Consider the following 15,400-nt stretch of genomic DNA (forward strand, 5'->3'; position numbering starts at 1 on the left):
TTTTAATTAATTTGATTCAATTTAATTTGATTTTAATTCCATTCAATTTAATTTTAATTAATTTAATTTTAATTAATTTGATTCAATTTAATTTGATTTTAATCTAATACTCAATAGATTCCTAATCCACTATCTTCATCCACTTTGTTGTATTTGTCCTTTTTTTAACTAAAAGATTTTCTTTTGACGTATCTTAAAATAAAAAATTAAAAAAAAAAAGAGTAACAATGTGACATCACGCGTTCACAAAACCATGACTATCTAAATTTAATATCTATTTAAATATTTTAAAATTTATATTTTGTTGGCGATATATTTTTTAGATATAGAATTTTTGTTTAATTTTTTTATATATTTATATTATCAAAAATTAAGATTAAACTAAATTTTATATATTTTAACCTAAGTCAACATATGGCCACTAATTATTTATCAATTATATCTTCGATTCAAAATAATTCTAAAATTAAATCTTTATATAAATATTTGACTACTCACAACTAAGTTGCTTACTAAGAAGTCTCACAATCGATGTTTTTTTTCATGTGCCAACAAAATTCACTTCTAAATCTTGTGTCAAGATTTAATAGCATATGCTTTATTTTACTTAATATCTTATCTATAAGTTAGTATACAACAAAAATAATTATAAATATAAAAATATAAATAAGAATAATTATACATCAATATTTTATTTAATTCACAATCTCAAAGTTGTTATATTTAAAACTATGTCTCAAATGTGAGTACTATTATTTTCTTAATGGTGAGAAGATCACTACTGCACTAATATTGGAACTTCCTGGATCACTTAAGTAGATTTTGAGAACATTGAACAGAGTATAAACCCTCTATTTATAAAATTTTGACGACTTGAACTCTAGCTCAATTTGATCATCCCTGGGCTTATCTTCTATTCTCAAAAGATCTTCGTAAAGATCGATCAATCAAGTCCAAAGTTCAAATTCATTTTTATATTTACCTATCCTTCACACAATTTTATTATGTAATATTTCTAATAATAAATTAATTACCTTTGCGTTTGCCTTTGATTTTTGAAAAAAATGGATTCTTCAATGGAATCCAACGGTCGAAGTCACACATCAACTTAAAATTCCATCATTGACTCCAGAATTTAAATCTATTTATCTCGTACAGTGGTGGATCTTAGATGTTCCAACTAAAGCATCTCTTCGAACTCTATTTTTTCTTGTACTTTTAAAATAACAAAAGAAAGAAAAAAATATAGAAATAATGAAAACTAAACCTCTAGCCTTGCTCCTTTGACGGTTGAACCAACGAGGAACTCTTGTTCCGGCTAAATGCCGTGGAAGGTCAAGCCACCAGTCAATGAATCGTCTGACGCGAGCGATTCCACAGTCGAGTTGAACTAAGAGCGCCTCGGATGACCACCGTCAAGAGAGTCCTGAAATACATTTCACAAGAGAGGTTAGAATTGCACCCCAGGAGATCCCGGTAAACCACTCCGACGCTCAAGTTAGGGTTCCGACAAGGAAAAGTAAGAACTAGTATTAAGAATAGCAGTGAGAGATTTCTTTAGCCACTGACCTCCTGCATGGTGACGAGTTACTTCTTATATAACCAACCTTTGGGGGTCGTACATGGGATCAGCTGTTGTACACCTCATGGGCCATACGCGATTATCCGAAAAACCTTCCTTCTGTCCCCTCTATTTTGAGCTACGTGCGTAGGGGAGGCGCATAGGGGAAGCTTGAGTTTGATTTCCCATATCTTTTTTATAGTAATGTGTGAGAGCCACGAGGTTAGAGGAAGGAGCCACGTATAACGACTGGAGGCGCCTTTAATGCGGTGGAGCAACAAGGACTGACGCCAGAAGCAACTGAGCCTGAGCCGATGACTAGCCCATTCCTCTTATGGCGGCGACGCTTGTAACCGGTGTCAAAAGGTCGCAGTTAAGGCTAAAGTCTAGCCTGACAAAGGCGGAGTGGACGGGCTTATTGGGGAAGTGAAAAAGACATGGCAGAACTCTTCGGGGGAGCCGCGCGGTGTCGACACCGAGAGACAAGCTGGATGCCCTTCTCCGCCGGGAGGGAAGGTTAGCGGAGATGAGAGTCTCCCTTGCCGAGAAGAGAAGCTTACCGAGATGAGAGTCTTCTTTGCCGAAAGGGGAGAGCCTGCCGTGACGAGAGGCTTCCCTGCCGAGAGGGAAAGCCTGCCGAGACGAGAGGCCTCCTTGCCGCGGCGAGAGGGAAAGTCTGTCGAGACGAGAGGCTTCCTAGCCGTGACGAGAGGGAGAGCCTATCGAGACGAGAGGCTTCCTAGCCGCGACGAGAGGGAGAGCCCGTCGAGACGAGAGGCTTCCCTGCTGAGAGGGAGAGTCTGCCAAGACGAGAGGCTTCCTGGCCGCGATGAAAGGGAGAACCCGTCGAGACAAGAGGACCTGCCGCCGTGGCCCAAACTATGACCTGGCGATGCCTTGAAAGAAAATCACGTCCTCTCCCTTGACTGTCCGCATCAGGTCTAATACCACTTATCAAGACATTTAGAAAAATAAGTTTTTCAATATATTTTCAAAAGGAAGTTGGACAAGGTAGGTATCAAACATGTAAATTGAGAGACTTTTAGGAAATAGTGAGGAGTGCATCACCTTTCTAGATCGAGGATAGTCTAAATAACTAAGCGCAAACCTGACTAAGAAACCATCTTAATTATATTTCTAAGTCAAGATAGACAAACGCTTTGTATGTGAAGTTGCTGTGGCAGCTCTCATAGCAGTGACTGACCACTTCAGTCTCTCCTACACTTGTGTTGCCTAAGTTGCTGCCTTATCTTTCTAATAAAATCCTTGGATACGAGCAAAAGCATATAAGTTTCTTATTTTCTCATTGTAGCTATATATATTTATTCAAATTAGTTTCAAGCAATTATATATACTTCAGTAAAAGGTGAATTATGTCATCCCAATGGTCTAACACAGTCAGTCTTATGATCATCTATGAATAGATAAATCAAGAGACTGCAATTGATCACAACGAAAGAGAACAATTATATATATAATGTTTTGCACTCAATCACCTTTACAATATTCTCTGATAGTTAGCAACGTGCGTTGTGACCAATTGCAGTTTCTCGATTTACCTCTTCACAGATGATCGTGGGACAAACCGTGTGGGACCGCTAAGGTGGCGGATTCCACCTTTATTGCAGAAGATAGCTAGCACCACTATTATTGTTATCATGATTATCTTTTACAGGCTTTGTGATTTTTTGCAATCTGAATTTTCTATCGACTGAGTGACCAGCTTCCTGAATCGCGAGAGGCAGCTCGATCGAACACTTGTGGTAAATAACTGCTGCAAACCATTTGAGTAAACTCTCAAGCAAAAAAAAAAAAAAAACAATCTCGTTTAAGCCAATGCCATGAGATGAGAAGCTCACACCTTTTCGTGCTCAGGCGATTCATTGGGTTACATCGACTCCAAACGAATCCCTTGTCTTGTCTTGGGTTGCTAGCTCATGAGGCTCAGCTACATGGTGCCCATTGAGCTGATCCCACTACTTATAATTATGCATTTTGATATTTTATTTTACATGTTATGATGATAGGAACTATATATATGATTCATTTGTAAAATTTCATCGTGGTCAATTATAATTTTTTGATTTACCTCTTCACAAATGATCGTAAGGCCAACCGTATGAGGCTCATGGGATGACGGATTCCACTTTTATGATGGATTTCTTAACCATACCTAACATTAATAAGTTGTCTTTTCTGTCACCAATGCATGTGCCTAACAAAACCCACCACACCTACTCGACATTTAACACAACTTTAACCTCATCCGAACCAGATGCTGAATACCAAACACCAACCAGGACAGCTGAGCTCGGCTCAGCTCAATTAGTATCTTCTCGACCAGGTGAAACGATGGTCAATAAAACGTGATCTGGATCAACACTGTCCTTGGCTCGGCTAGCTAGCGCTGGCTAACTCAACTCAACTGGTTAGTGGAAAATAAGCTCAATGTTTTTTTAAAACTTTTTACAGGCATTTTGATAATTTAAAGACAAATGACAAAAATATTTTGATCTTTGAATGAAAAAAAGTGAGAGAACCTAGCTCGAAACAGGCATCTGTGTCATGTTCAGCATGGCCTAAACAAGGATCATGTCGAGTACAATGCAACTGTGCCGAGCTCTAAACAGTGATAGAAATGCCACCTCAAACCTAGCTCGTTTCTGGTTGGTCATGCAAACTCGCATGGACTGAGTTGAGCATGGCGTCTAGCTAGTTTACCACCTTTGCCAACCATTAACATTCATATTTTAAATAACGAAATAAGGAATTGACAAACACATGTTTATTTTTCATACTTATAAAAGAAAGAGAATGTTGTTTATAATTGCAAAACGTGTACAATACGTGTATATTACAGAGGCAAAAAAAAAAAAAAAAGTAAAAAAAACAGTCGAACTTATAACGCCAATCCTCAAATACTTCCCGTCTTCAGGATAAATAATCACAATACGTGTCTTGTAGGGCTTTATTCAATCGCTCTTCCTATTTCTTGAATTCCTTCTTTTTAATGGTTACAAGAGAATGTTGTTTATAATTGATCCTGACGTTTAGTTTTTAATCTACGATGCCGACCTTTTCAAGTAGGCCATGACTCCAATACCTGCAATTAGTGCTGCTCCTGCAGCCACCGTGCTGTATGCGCTTGCCCAGGCATCCTTCTGTGCATAGTCCAGATTCCCAGTGGCTGATCCACCTCGACCTTTCTTCCTTTGGCCCATGCCGGTGTAATCCAAATGCAACCTCAAACTCTGCAAGAAAGACAGGAGCCTCCGATCCGGTGAGAACCTGGCCTGTTAGTCTTAATAGCAAGTTCAAAAATATTGTTTTATGCCTAAAGTTTCAATTTCCAGATCGGAAGGGTACGAATTATATAGTGTCAAGTGACTTTTACTCCTATAATGGTTATCCTCAGCTTGTTTACCTTCAAATAAAAAATTAGAGCAGAAAGAACGTTTCAGAATTATAACAAATAGCTCAAGTATTCGCTATATTTCACTAACACCAAAATGAGAGTATCCTAGTAAGATTGATTGTAAATTTTCGAAATGCATATAAAATAATGATCCTAAGATAGCCAGTATCAAAAAATTTTTTGCTCATGTTCGAGAATATTTCTCAATTAATCACCCTAAGTCAGATTTGGACTGATGCAAATTGGAACTAAACTAGGCACAAAACTCTGATATGGGTATATATCTGGCAGCACGGTAAAATGTGCCAACATTGTATCAGTCACCAACTGAAAAGATAGATTTTGAGCATGCCAACTAATACAGAGTGCCAGTGGCTGGATAAGATTAGAATAGCAATCCCAAAGTAAATTTTGGATGTTAGTATGATGGATTAGCTTAACATCATGATTTTACCTTCCAACCAGCTTGTCTAGCATGGTCCACTGCTGCCACAAGGTCGCTATCTGATGCAAGAATAACTTTATCGTGGTCCTCATCTTCGTACTGGGTAGAGATCATCAAAGATAACATCTCATTGATAAGCATGCCTGATTGCTACAATTAGCTAATGGGTAAAGAAGATACCAGTATCTGTGGGAGATGGTTTTTATCAATATCACCACCAACCCTCTGGAGCATGCAAGTTATAAGGTCTGTCAAGCTCTGTGTTTCTGCAGTGAGCATAAGGTTCAGTATAGAGTTTCCAGTAGTGAATCTGTTTGTTAAATTTTGATCAAATTGCTTACCACAGTTAAATCTATGCATTCTTCCCTGTTTATCCTGAAGCTTAAAGCCGAATATTGTTGACAAGCCCGAAGGCGGGTAGAAAGCAGACGATCTAACTGTATCCCCAGCTTCTGATGCAAGTTTCAAAGATCCTTCGCTGCATTACAGGCACAGTGTGAACTATGATGAAAAGGCATTTATATGGGTATAATAAAGAACATGAAGCAAACCTTCTAGAATCGTCTTCATCATCCAAAGGTCCTAGAGACAAAGCAGAATCCCAGAATTTATGCATCATGGCGCTTGCACTTTCATTTGCTGCACCTGTGCTTCCAGCCTACAAAGATGATTAGAATATAGGAAAACTAAATAATGAAAATCATATGAGGAGCAGTTTTGAAGATATAGAGGCAACATAATAAAGAAAGTGGCACATCCTGTATAAAAGTCTAGCTAACTAATGAAACATTTCCAATAATCCAGCTGGGGTTTAAGGCTGTTAAGCAGCTACTTAAAAGTGTTAAGCAAAGAAGTAAAGCAAATAATCCGTAGACTACAGAACTAAAATTAATATTCCTTTGCATTCAATAAATTGTAATCTATATTTAGATTCTTCGAATGAAAATAGTGGACCACCTTGATAATAGGATGGTAAGACATCAAAGCATTCAAGCACATTTAAGGACCACGGTGCTCAGGTTTCATGAGGAGACAATTCTGAGAATCATGGCTAGTTTGAAACAGAAAACCTTTCAATACCACCCATAAATATTCACCAATGGTTGTCTATTTACTAAATGAGTTTTCTACCAAACTAATTTATAGCTGATTTAGACAAATTTTGGCAAATATTATGATTAGAAATGTAAATAACAGGTTGGGTAGAACTTGGATATAGTTTGACCTATGAAAGTCTAATCAAGCAACTAAAACTTGGTTTGTTTAAATGACTAAGACCACAGTATAACATTTGCACAGGGAAAAAGATTGAACTAGGCCTTTTCCAGGCAGTGAAAAGCCTACTACAGTCATCCATGAGAACAATCACAGCCAAAGGTAACCATGATTTATTTATCGACCAAGAAAATAGGAGGGAATAGGATTGGTGGAGCCTGGCATTTAAGTAGATGTTGAAAAGTGATATCTCACTTCTGTTTGTTTAATAAAGTTCAACAATTCAGTATTCAAATATAATAGAAAAATCATAAAAAGAATTTCTCAAAAAGGTCCATAAATAACTTACAGTGGCTATTGCAGCATGGGCAATATGAATAACATCAAAAACTGCGACAATGTTCCCGTCTATTCAAGGAGACAAACTAAATCAGTCAAAATCAAGGTATTTGATTTTCACATGGGCAATTTACCTTTATCAACAACAGGTAAATGTAAAAATTTCCCATCATGCATTGTATGAAGAGCATCAAGAATTGCTGTGTCAACCCTTGCACATTCAGGATTTGGAGTCATGACCTAAATATAAAGATTAGCAAATTAGTTAAGTAGATCTTTATCAGGTTTCCTTAGTATTAGGTATCATGGATAATTTGGAATTGCACTAAGCATATTTTAGGAAAAAAATGACTCCAAATGGCCAAATAGAGGACAGAGCGAGAATGGTGTAGACAAAGAAGAAAAAAAAAAAAAAAAAAAGTCACAGGCCATAGAAACTAATGAAAACCAAAAATAAGAAAAAAATTGTGACCAATAAGATACCTTCTCCACAGGAGTGGATTCTGGTGAAAGATTCTGGGTAACTACACGCATTAAAATGTCTCTTGAACTGATAAAAAAGAAGGAAAAAAACAAATTCAGAAAACACAAACAACCGAACAAGAATGTTCAAGATAAGATTGATAACATCATACGTCAGAATTCCCCCAGGTTTATTTTCAATTGTCACAACTGCTGAACTTATTTTGAACTCAAGCATCTTCTTGGCTGCAGTTAACACTGAATCAGTTGGTGCGATGGTAACAATCCTAGAAAAAGATTCCACCATCAGCTAATGACAACATTTCATCTGCTTCAACACATATACCACTAGTCTACTTGCAAATGAATGTCACTTTTCCTTACATAAGAATGTCAATTTTAAAAGAGAATATTACCTACTTTGAATTCTCTTGAAGGATGGTCGACAAAGATGGCTTAAACATCCGCTCTCGAAGAGTTTCAATAAATGTATTGGGACCTGAATATAACAGATTTATTAAAAAATTAATAAACATATCTATTTTTTTCTTGAGGAATAACATATGAGAAGGAAATTATTTGAAACCAGCTATGATGAGACAAATATCCAATTGTCTATAAGAAATTGAAACTACACACCAGTAGTAGTAGTCCCCCAATGCTTTTCTACCCCTTCAACTGCAGCTGCAATGGCCTTTCCCTTTTCAGCAGCCCTCTCCATTCGTGCTATTGCATCGTATAGACATTTTGCAATGTCAAGCAAAGCAATGACTTCACCATTTTCTACAACTGGCAAATGCCTGAACTTTCCTACAAATAGCAAGGTTGAAATTGTATTCAAAATGATTTCAACATTAGAACATCAGAGGTGCCAGCCAAATTTTGAAGATCACACACCTTGTACCATCTTCTGTAAAGCTTCCACAGCAAGTGTGTCAGAAAGAACAAATATTGGGTTTCTGGTCATAACTTTTGACACTGGAATTTCCTCAAGTTTTAGCTCCTTAGCAATGACTCTTGTGGTAATATCCTTCAGCAAAGAAAACAAAATAAAAAAGTAAACATTAAGCAATAATATGAACTCTGATATATTGCCTTGGTTTTCTAAAACTCATGCTGAAAATAGATGAACCTTGTCTGTAAGAATTCCACAAAGTAGTGCATTTGAATCTGTCAACAGGACAGCATCAACCCTTCGTGCAGCCATCCTACGACAAGCTTCATACACAGTTGTACTTTCAGGGATAGTCAAAGCCTTGGACAAACGTAATCTCTTCACTGTTCTCTCTCCACTCATTGTTCTGTCATCAGGTTCAAATTTCAAAAACAATGTAAAAATGATATCAAATTTCATTGCAAAATTATGTAAACATAATACTCATAGTTAGTTAACCTATCAACTGCACAGAATTGATTGTCAAAATTAAAATAATAAGTACAGCGCATATTTTTATGTGAATGTCTCAAATTTTCTTTAAGATACATGAAATGCTTTGTAGTATGAAACATTAACTAACAAATTTTACTGATGATGGAAAATAAATCTTGTTAGGGAACTCGGTTTCACCTTCAGAACAGAAGAAACAGGTAAATTGTTATTGATGATCCAGATTTGGAGTATAAAAAGAAACATTATTGCCTCATGTGCAAATGTAAAATCCACTCCTTGTTTTCATTTACTTGTACAATCAAGAACATCAATAAATCAAAGACCCTCGAGTTAAAAGATGTTACTCTTTTTCTAAAAATTTTTGTTTACAAAAGTAGAGAAATATAAATATTCTACTAGGAATACACAAAAACATCGAAGATGATCTTATAAGAAAAGCATATAGAAACATATCAAACTATTTGGATGGTCTACAAAAATTTCTTCAATAATATATTCAAGAATAATGATGGTAGTAGACCAGTTGGGAGGATTGTGATATAGTAGTTAGTTGATGCAGCACCAAAATCAAAGCAGAAGTTGCAGAAAAATGGGAAATTGACCTAGCATGAGGGATAATATCTCGAACAAAAAAATAAACAAACTCATGTAGAAAGTGAAATTTCATAAAGAGAAATATTATTAGGAAAAAAATGATTAAGATGGGGGATTGCAGTCCCATTAAAGACATCAAAGTTCAAACCAAACAAAATTTAAAACAAACCAAAAAAAGCATTCAATCAAACCAAGAATAAATTAAATTACAAAAAAGAAAAATAAACCAAGTTAAGTAAAATTTCTACCAAAATACTCCTACATTCCTAAATTATCCAATCACCAAATCTCCTAAAGAGCAAAGCCTACCTAAATAAGATCACAACTCTTAAAACTTTTTAAAAATAGTTCCTTAGTTTGCATTTTGCCAAATTAAATAAAATTTCTATTGAAAATTTGCAACAATTCTAAAATAAGTCAATTGTCATCTTAGAAACATCATTTAGAGATATTCTCCTAAAGAGGAGAACCTACCATTAAGATCTTATAAATCTGAAATTTTTTAAAAATTACCTAATTTGTATTATTAAGATTGGAATGCTGTAAATGTATTTCGATAGTGCCACATGGTAGTGCAAGGAAGAAACTAATTCAACATATAGAAGTGCATCTGTTAATATGTGATTGGGGCTTCTAGCTTGCCTACTTGACTTGATGAAAATTAAATACTTTTCTTTTTTTCAATGTTGACCAGTTGCAAAGCAAGATTCTTCTCCATATCCAGAAAAGAGAAACTGTTTAACATCTGTTTGGATCCACATAGATTCTTCTCAGCATTAGCCCTTTACCATCCACATGTTCTCAAGCTTCCATGTCAAGTTATACAAAAATCTATGGGTTAGCAAGGCCCTCCTCTGTTTGGATCTCACAAAACCATAGGGATCAAATGCAAAGTAATCAGATTTCAGGTAATACCATCTAAAGAGGAAAATGAACCACAAGTAATTGATCTCCAAGTGCGAACCTTTCCCTCCTTGGGAAATTGTGGTGGGTGATAAGCTTGCAATCAACCTAAACATGTTTTATATCTTTGGAAAATCCTTCCATTCCCAAGAAAATTTAATCATAACTCCTAATTTAAGATGGCCATGGATTGTCAATAACCTCATTCTCGTGAGAGGACAGGTGACCACTACTTGCTGATGTAAGTTGGGAGATGGTACGATAATTTTTTTGGAAGGATAAAATGGGTGGCTCACTACAGTCCTAGTGATAGGATTGCTCAATTGCTCTAAGATTGAGGTGCCAGCTTCAACTGGTTATCAGGTCTTAGCAATAACTGAGAGATTATCTCTGATCATTGAGTTCCTTTAGTTAAGCTACTACAGTTGCATTGAGACACTTGGCCACTTGGTATCTCCTCAAATGATTAACTGCACTGGCTCATTGAAAGAGAACATATAACTGACACATTCTTCCTACTCCTTGCTAACCTTGAGGAGGTTGATGTTTCATGGAGAAAACATATTGGTGTGCTCCAAACAATTGCAAAATGTTATTTAAGTTTTTTTCCAAGAAGAAGCTTAAATAAGTAAAAACAAACCCACTATGACATAGTAATCCAGAATATGCGAGCCATTTTCTATTACATCACCTGTATGCACCCTTTAGTTGGTTTTGGATTGCTCCAGGTTTAGCATGCCTTCCAAATTTTATAAATTATGTGGGCCAATTCCTTGGTTACATGAGCTACTGAACCAATGCCACACAGGAAAAATATTTGGTGTTGGTTCTAGGAAATTGTGTGAATGCAATTCTAGGGTTAACCGATTCCATAAAAGTCCCTCAGTAGCATCCCATTAGCTTTCTATGATCATCTCTCTTGGCTTTAACTATAATAGTTATATTGTAGCCTAACTCTCACCTTCTTATGCATATATTTCATCTTTAATATACACCAATAAGAAAACTGCCTTACGATGGAAACATATTTTAGATGAAAGCTTCCAATCCTGTAAACTATTTCTCTACTAGGCCAAAAGTGCTCTTTACACTTTCATGCCAAAAACAGTAACACACTGGACCAGAGTAGTGATGTTTTTATTTTGGTTGTTTCCTACAGTTTGCAAAACATTAGAAGCAAGTCATTACACATGTTTAATAATGGCAAACTGATCCTTTTATACAGTTACTGATTCTGAGAGTTTCTTGTCTGATGTTAGCACATTTTTTATCATAAAAATTGCCCATATACAGAGGCCATTTAGGCTGATCATTTCATAAGGCCTTACCATAGGCATGAATATGTTAGCTTTTGGTATATCAGAATAATCTTTCACTTAGGAGATGAAATTTCAATAACCAGCGGCTCACCATTTATGCTTTAAATGGTGTTTACTGTTTTACTCATTACATCTATCAAACAAAACTTTAGTTGAGAAGAAAAATAAGGACAAAAACTGAAAAGCATATTTTTCACTAATTCCTAGTAATTTGAATATGAAGTAGACATATATATAAACTTGAAACTTCAACACACGGACGAAGGGACCTCGTTCTAATCATTTAACATCAAGTTGAAAAAAATAATGACTTGCGGAAGAGGCTATACAACAACAACTGCGACCAAAGAACCTTTTTCTCCAAGACAATCATATAATCCCAGCTCATGAAAAAAAATTCAACATCATCAAGCTCAAACAAAACTAGACGATGAAATTCATCGATAAACATTAACCACGGACTAATAGACGATGAAATTAACTGAAAACCAGAATCGACCAAGAAGAAATCTAAATCTAAGAGAGGGAATAAGAAACGTACGGGGGTCGAGATAGGGAATTCCGCCGGCCAGCGTCCAGGCCGTTCTCCGGAGCCTTCTTCCTTCCCAGATTGCTGGTCCCCGATATGCTCCTCCGAATCGAACCGCCTCCGATGCCGTGCCCGTCCATATCCCGATCCGAAGATCAAGTCCGCCGACTCTTGACCTCTCCCTTTCCTCGCTTTTTCCCACGGCGCCGGCGTCGTATCTCGAAGCAAACTCCTACCCTCCTTCCCGCGAGCCGACTCGGATCGCCGGCAACGGAGAGCGAACCGGACTCGCGAGAAATCGGCAGAAGCAATACTGCCGGATGCGATAGGTCTCGCCGCGCCTCTCCTCTCCTCTCCGCCTCCCATTTTGACGGGGAGAGAACCTTCTTTATACTGCACAAATTTTTTCGTCATTCGCACGAAATTATTTTTCCGAACAAAATAATCCCGAATTAACCCGCGTCATCTACCATTCCGCGGACTGATCTCTGGTGGGCCCATGTGGCCTCCAAACAAAGCAGGGGTACAAATAAAAGGTAAACATCTACCGAGTCAAATTTATTGTACGGTTTAAAATAATTTCACACCGGCAGTAAATTGTGACACGTCAGTATCCGTCGGGGCCCAGTGGTAGTACAAAGGAACGAGCGTGTGGGTAAGCAAGGCAGAGGTTTTCCGCGGTGCACGTTTCGTTCGGTAATTACGGTGCCCCATATAACGAGTTGTACCCGGATTGCCATATGTAACTAAACGGCAACACTCATTTAGATTTCATAAATTCTCTTTTAGAAGGTGGAATCTATCATCGTTCTACATGATCGATTTCATAATTATATATAAAAAAATAAATTAAAAATTATAATTGCAACTGACTTCATCAAAACATTTTTATTTGTAAGTCTATTTTCATAATCAACTCAGTTATATCAGCGATAAATTTTATAAATTCTCGAATCATGCAACTGACATATTTGAATTTTACTAAATCACTTCTCAATTTTAAAAAAATACCCCCTCTACCTATACACATTATTCTGAATTGTCCATGCTCAACTGCAAATCATTCGAACAACTTCAGATCTTGGAAAATGAAAAATAGATAGGGTTTTATAGCCTCTGCCTTTGTTTATCTTCCATTTGATTGATTGTCAGTTCCTAATTAAAATTGCTTGCTTGAAAACTATAGCTCTAGCCGCTGCTCCCATCTGTTTCCTCTCCTTTCAAATTCAAAAAACCTAATACAAGCTCTCAAAGTTTGGCAATCCAACAGTGGCTCCTTTCATTTTTTTGGTTCTTTGCTCTCCTTATGCAATTGACTTCAAGTTAAACTAGTGTTTTCAATGATAGGGGGAGTCAAGTCAAGCCAAATCAAATCAAATTTTATAATGTTCAAACTTATTTGATAAGGTAATCAAATCAAGTCAAGTCAAATTGAATTTAAAATAAATCAAATCATTGAAATAATTGTTTAAATTTGGTTTGATTTCTTTTTTATATGTTTGAGCTTGGTTCGAGCTTGACTTAAGTTTGATTCATTTAGATGTTATCAAGCAAGCTTGTTTAAAATTTTTATATTTTAAATTTATTTAGTTAGTTATTGAGTTTGATAATATAAATTTATTTATTGATTTTGAAAGTTTATTTTTTATTTAGCATGTTGATAAACGTTTTATTGATGAACATGATTCACGAATATTATTCATGAACATTGTTCACGAACGCTAATGAGCAGAATACATATGTATTTAAGTATGTTTGTTTAATTTAATGAATTATTTAAGCTTGTTCATTTAATTGATCTTATGTATATTAAACGAACATAAATAAACTCTTATCAAACTAAATACCAAACTTATTCACAAACGTTTCATCTACAACCCTAGATGCAAGATAGTGTTTCAAATTATATATCTCTAAAGGTAAATTATTTAATGGTTAGGCTTTAGGGCAACATAGTTTCAAAACTAGAGTTTTCAATTTCCTCGAGCCTTGAATCCCTTACCTATAGGGTTCACACTCGGTCCTTTTAGGCGTCATTACTTTGCATCCACCTCTCTAAATTCTAAATCTTAAATCCTAAATACCTACTTATTAAGCCTCTCCATGGCCACCATTCAGTTTTTTGCTTAGACATCATCGATGGTTTAGAGGCATCATATTTTAAGTCTTACTGTCACGCCCCGAGAAGGCCGTCATTTGTTTGCGATGGTTGCTGCGTGTTTTCCATGCATTCGTTGGTAGGATTACTATATAGTTTTTGTTGGTAGTAGTATAGTTATTTTATTTTAGTTATGTTTCGTATTCCGAGGACATGTATTTGTGGTCTGGATTGTAGTCAGGGTTAGATTTATCATATTACAGTAGTCGTGTTGGATTTACGTCATCATTATTCGTTTTGTTGGATTTACGATGTTTCCGTTTCGTAAAATTTGATCATGTTGAGTAGTATGCATGTGTTAGCTGTTGTGTGGCCGTGTGGGTCTTATTCTATATTTGTTTGCAGTTGTGTGTGTCTATTGGACGTGTAGTCCTATTTTCGATCGTCTGTGGCCGTGTATTTGTGCATGTATTTAGGGAATTGTCATAGTTACTGGGGAGATGCTGTCGAAATTTTTCGGACAGCCTTCTCGGGGCGTGATAATTTAGTGGTATCAGAGCAAGAATAGAATTCGGAGCAAGACTCACCTCCAAATCAGATTATGCCCTAATTCCCTTCTCCTTCTTCCTGCCGAAAACAAAGAACTCCTGATTCAATCCACCCAGCTATGGAGAAGAAAACGAATAAGAAATCAAGGAAAACTCGAGGAAATCCTAATGAGAACCCACCCGAGAAACCAGACAAGAAAACCTAGCTCCAATCCCCTTTTTCTCCGGTCCAACGACGCCCTTGTGCGACCGCGAGTAGCAGACGGCGGCGTCGGCGTCCCGCGGTGGCGACCAACGGTGTGGTGACGAGGCAGTGGGGTGGAGGAAACGCGAGGAAGGGGGAAAAGGAGGCGGCAGTGTCGGCGTCGGTGGAAACGAAGAGGGCAGAACCGCGCGATGGAAGGTGTCGGCGGAGAAGAAGGACGCGCTCGGGGGCAGATCGCGACTTTAGGTTTACTGTAGGTTTCTCTCAATCGAGCCTTTTTATTCGGTGTTAACAGCTTATAGGTTTAGGATCCATTAGCGTTAACGGGTTTGCCTCCATTAACGCATATTAAACCCTATAACCAATAACCCATTAAG

General features: G+C 36.8%; 1 protein-coding gene across 1 annotated transcript; it reads right to left on the bottom strand.

Moving 5' to 3' along the window:
* Positions 1 to 4,367: 4,367 nt before the first annotated feature.
* On the bottom strand, positions 4,368 to 12,516 carry LOC141814648 (CBS domain-containing protein CBSCBSPB1-like). Its single transcript, XM_074702584.1, has 14 exons — positions 12,185 to 12,516; positions 8,570 to 8,738; positions 8,335 to 8,467; positions 8,077 to 8,247; positions 7,858 to 7,936; positions 7,611 to 7,724; positions 7,459 to 7,525; positions 7,110 to 7,215; positions 6,986 to 7,044; positions 5,973 to 6,079; positions 5,763 to 5,899; positions 5,602 to 5,687; positions 5,431 to 5,520; positions 4,368 to 4,812 (listed from the first exon to the last, which is right to left on the bottom strand). The coding sequence occupies exons 1-14, from the start codon at positions 12,310 to 12,312 to the stop codon at positions 4,624 to 4,626; spliced, it is 1,635 nt and encodes a 544-aa protein (XP_074558685.1). The 5' UTR covers positions 12,313 to 12,516; the 3' UTR covers positions 4,368 to 4,623.
* Between the last annotated feature and the right edge of the window lie 2,884 nt (positions 12,517 to 15,400).

Source organism: Curcuma longa, chromosome 21 (genome assembly GCF_044706935.1).
Source record: "Curcuma longa cultivar G26 ecotype Majalengka, Jawa Barat chromosome 21, ITB_CL_G26_1.1, whole genome shotgun sequence".
In the NCBI taxonomy this organism is placed as follows: domain Eukaryota; kingdom Viridiplantae; phylum Streptophyta; class Magnoliopsida; order Zingiberales; family Zingiberaceae; genus Curcuma; species Curcuma longa.

Excerpts from the sequence above, each read along its gene's own strand:
- LOC141814648 (XM_074702584.1), bottom strand. The coding sequence starts at position 12,312 with ATGGACGGGCACGGCATCGGAGGCGGTTCGATTCGGAGGAGCATATCG. Across the intron at positions 8,248-8,334 it reads TTTACAGAAGATGGTACAAG|GAAAGTTCAGGCATTTGCCA; the intron begins GTGTGTGATCTT and ends TGCTATTTGTAG. Across the intron at positions 7,045-7,109 it reads TTTACCTGTTGTTGATAAAG|ACGGGAACATTGTCGCAGTT; the intron begins GTAAATTGCCCA and ends CTCCTTGAATAG.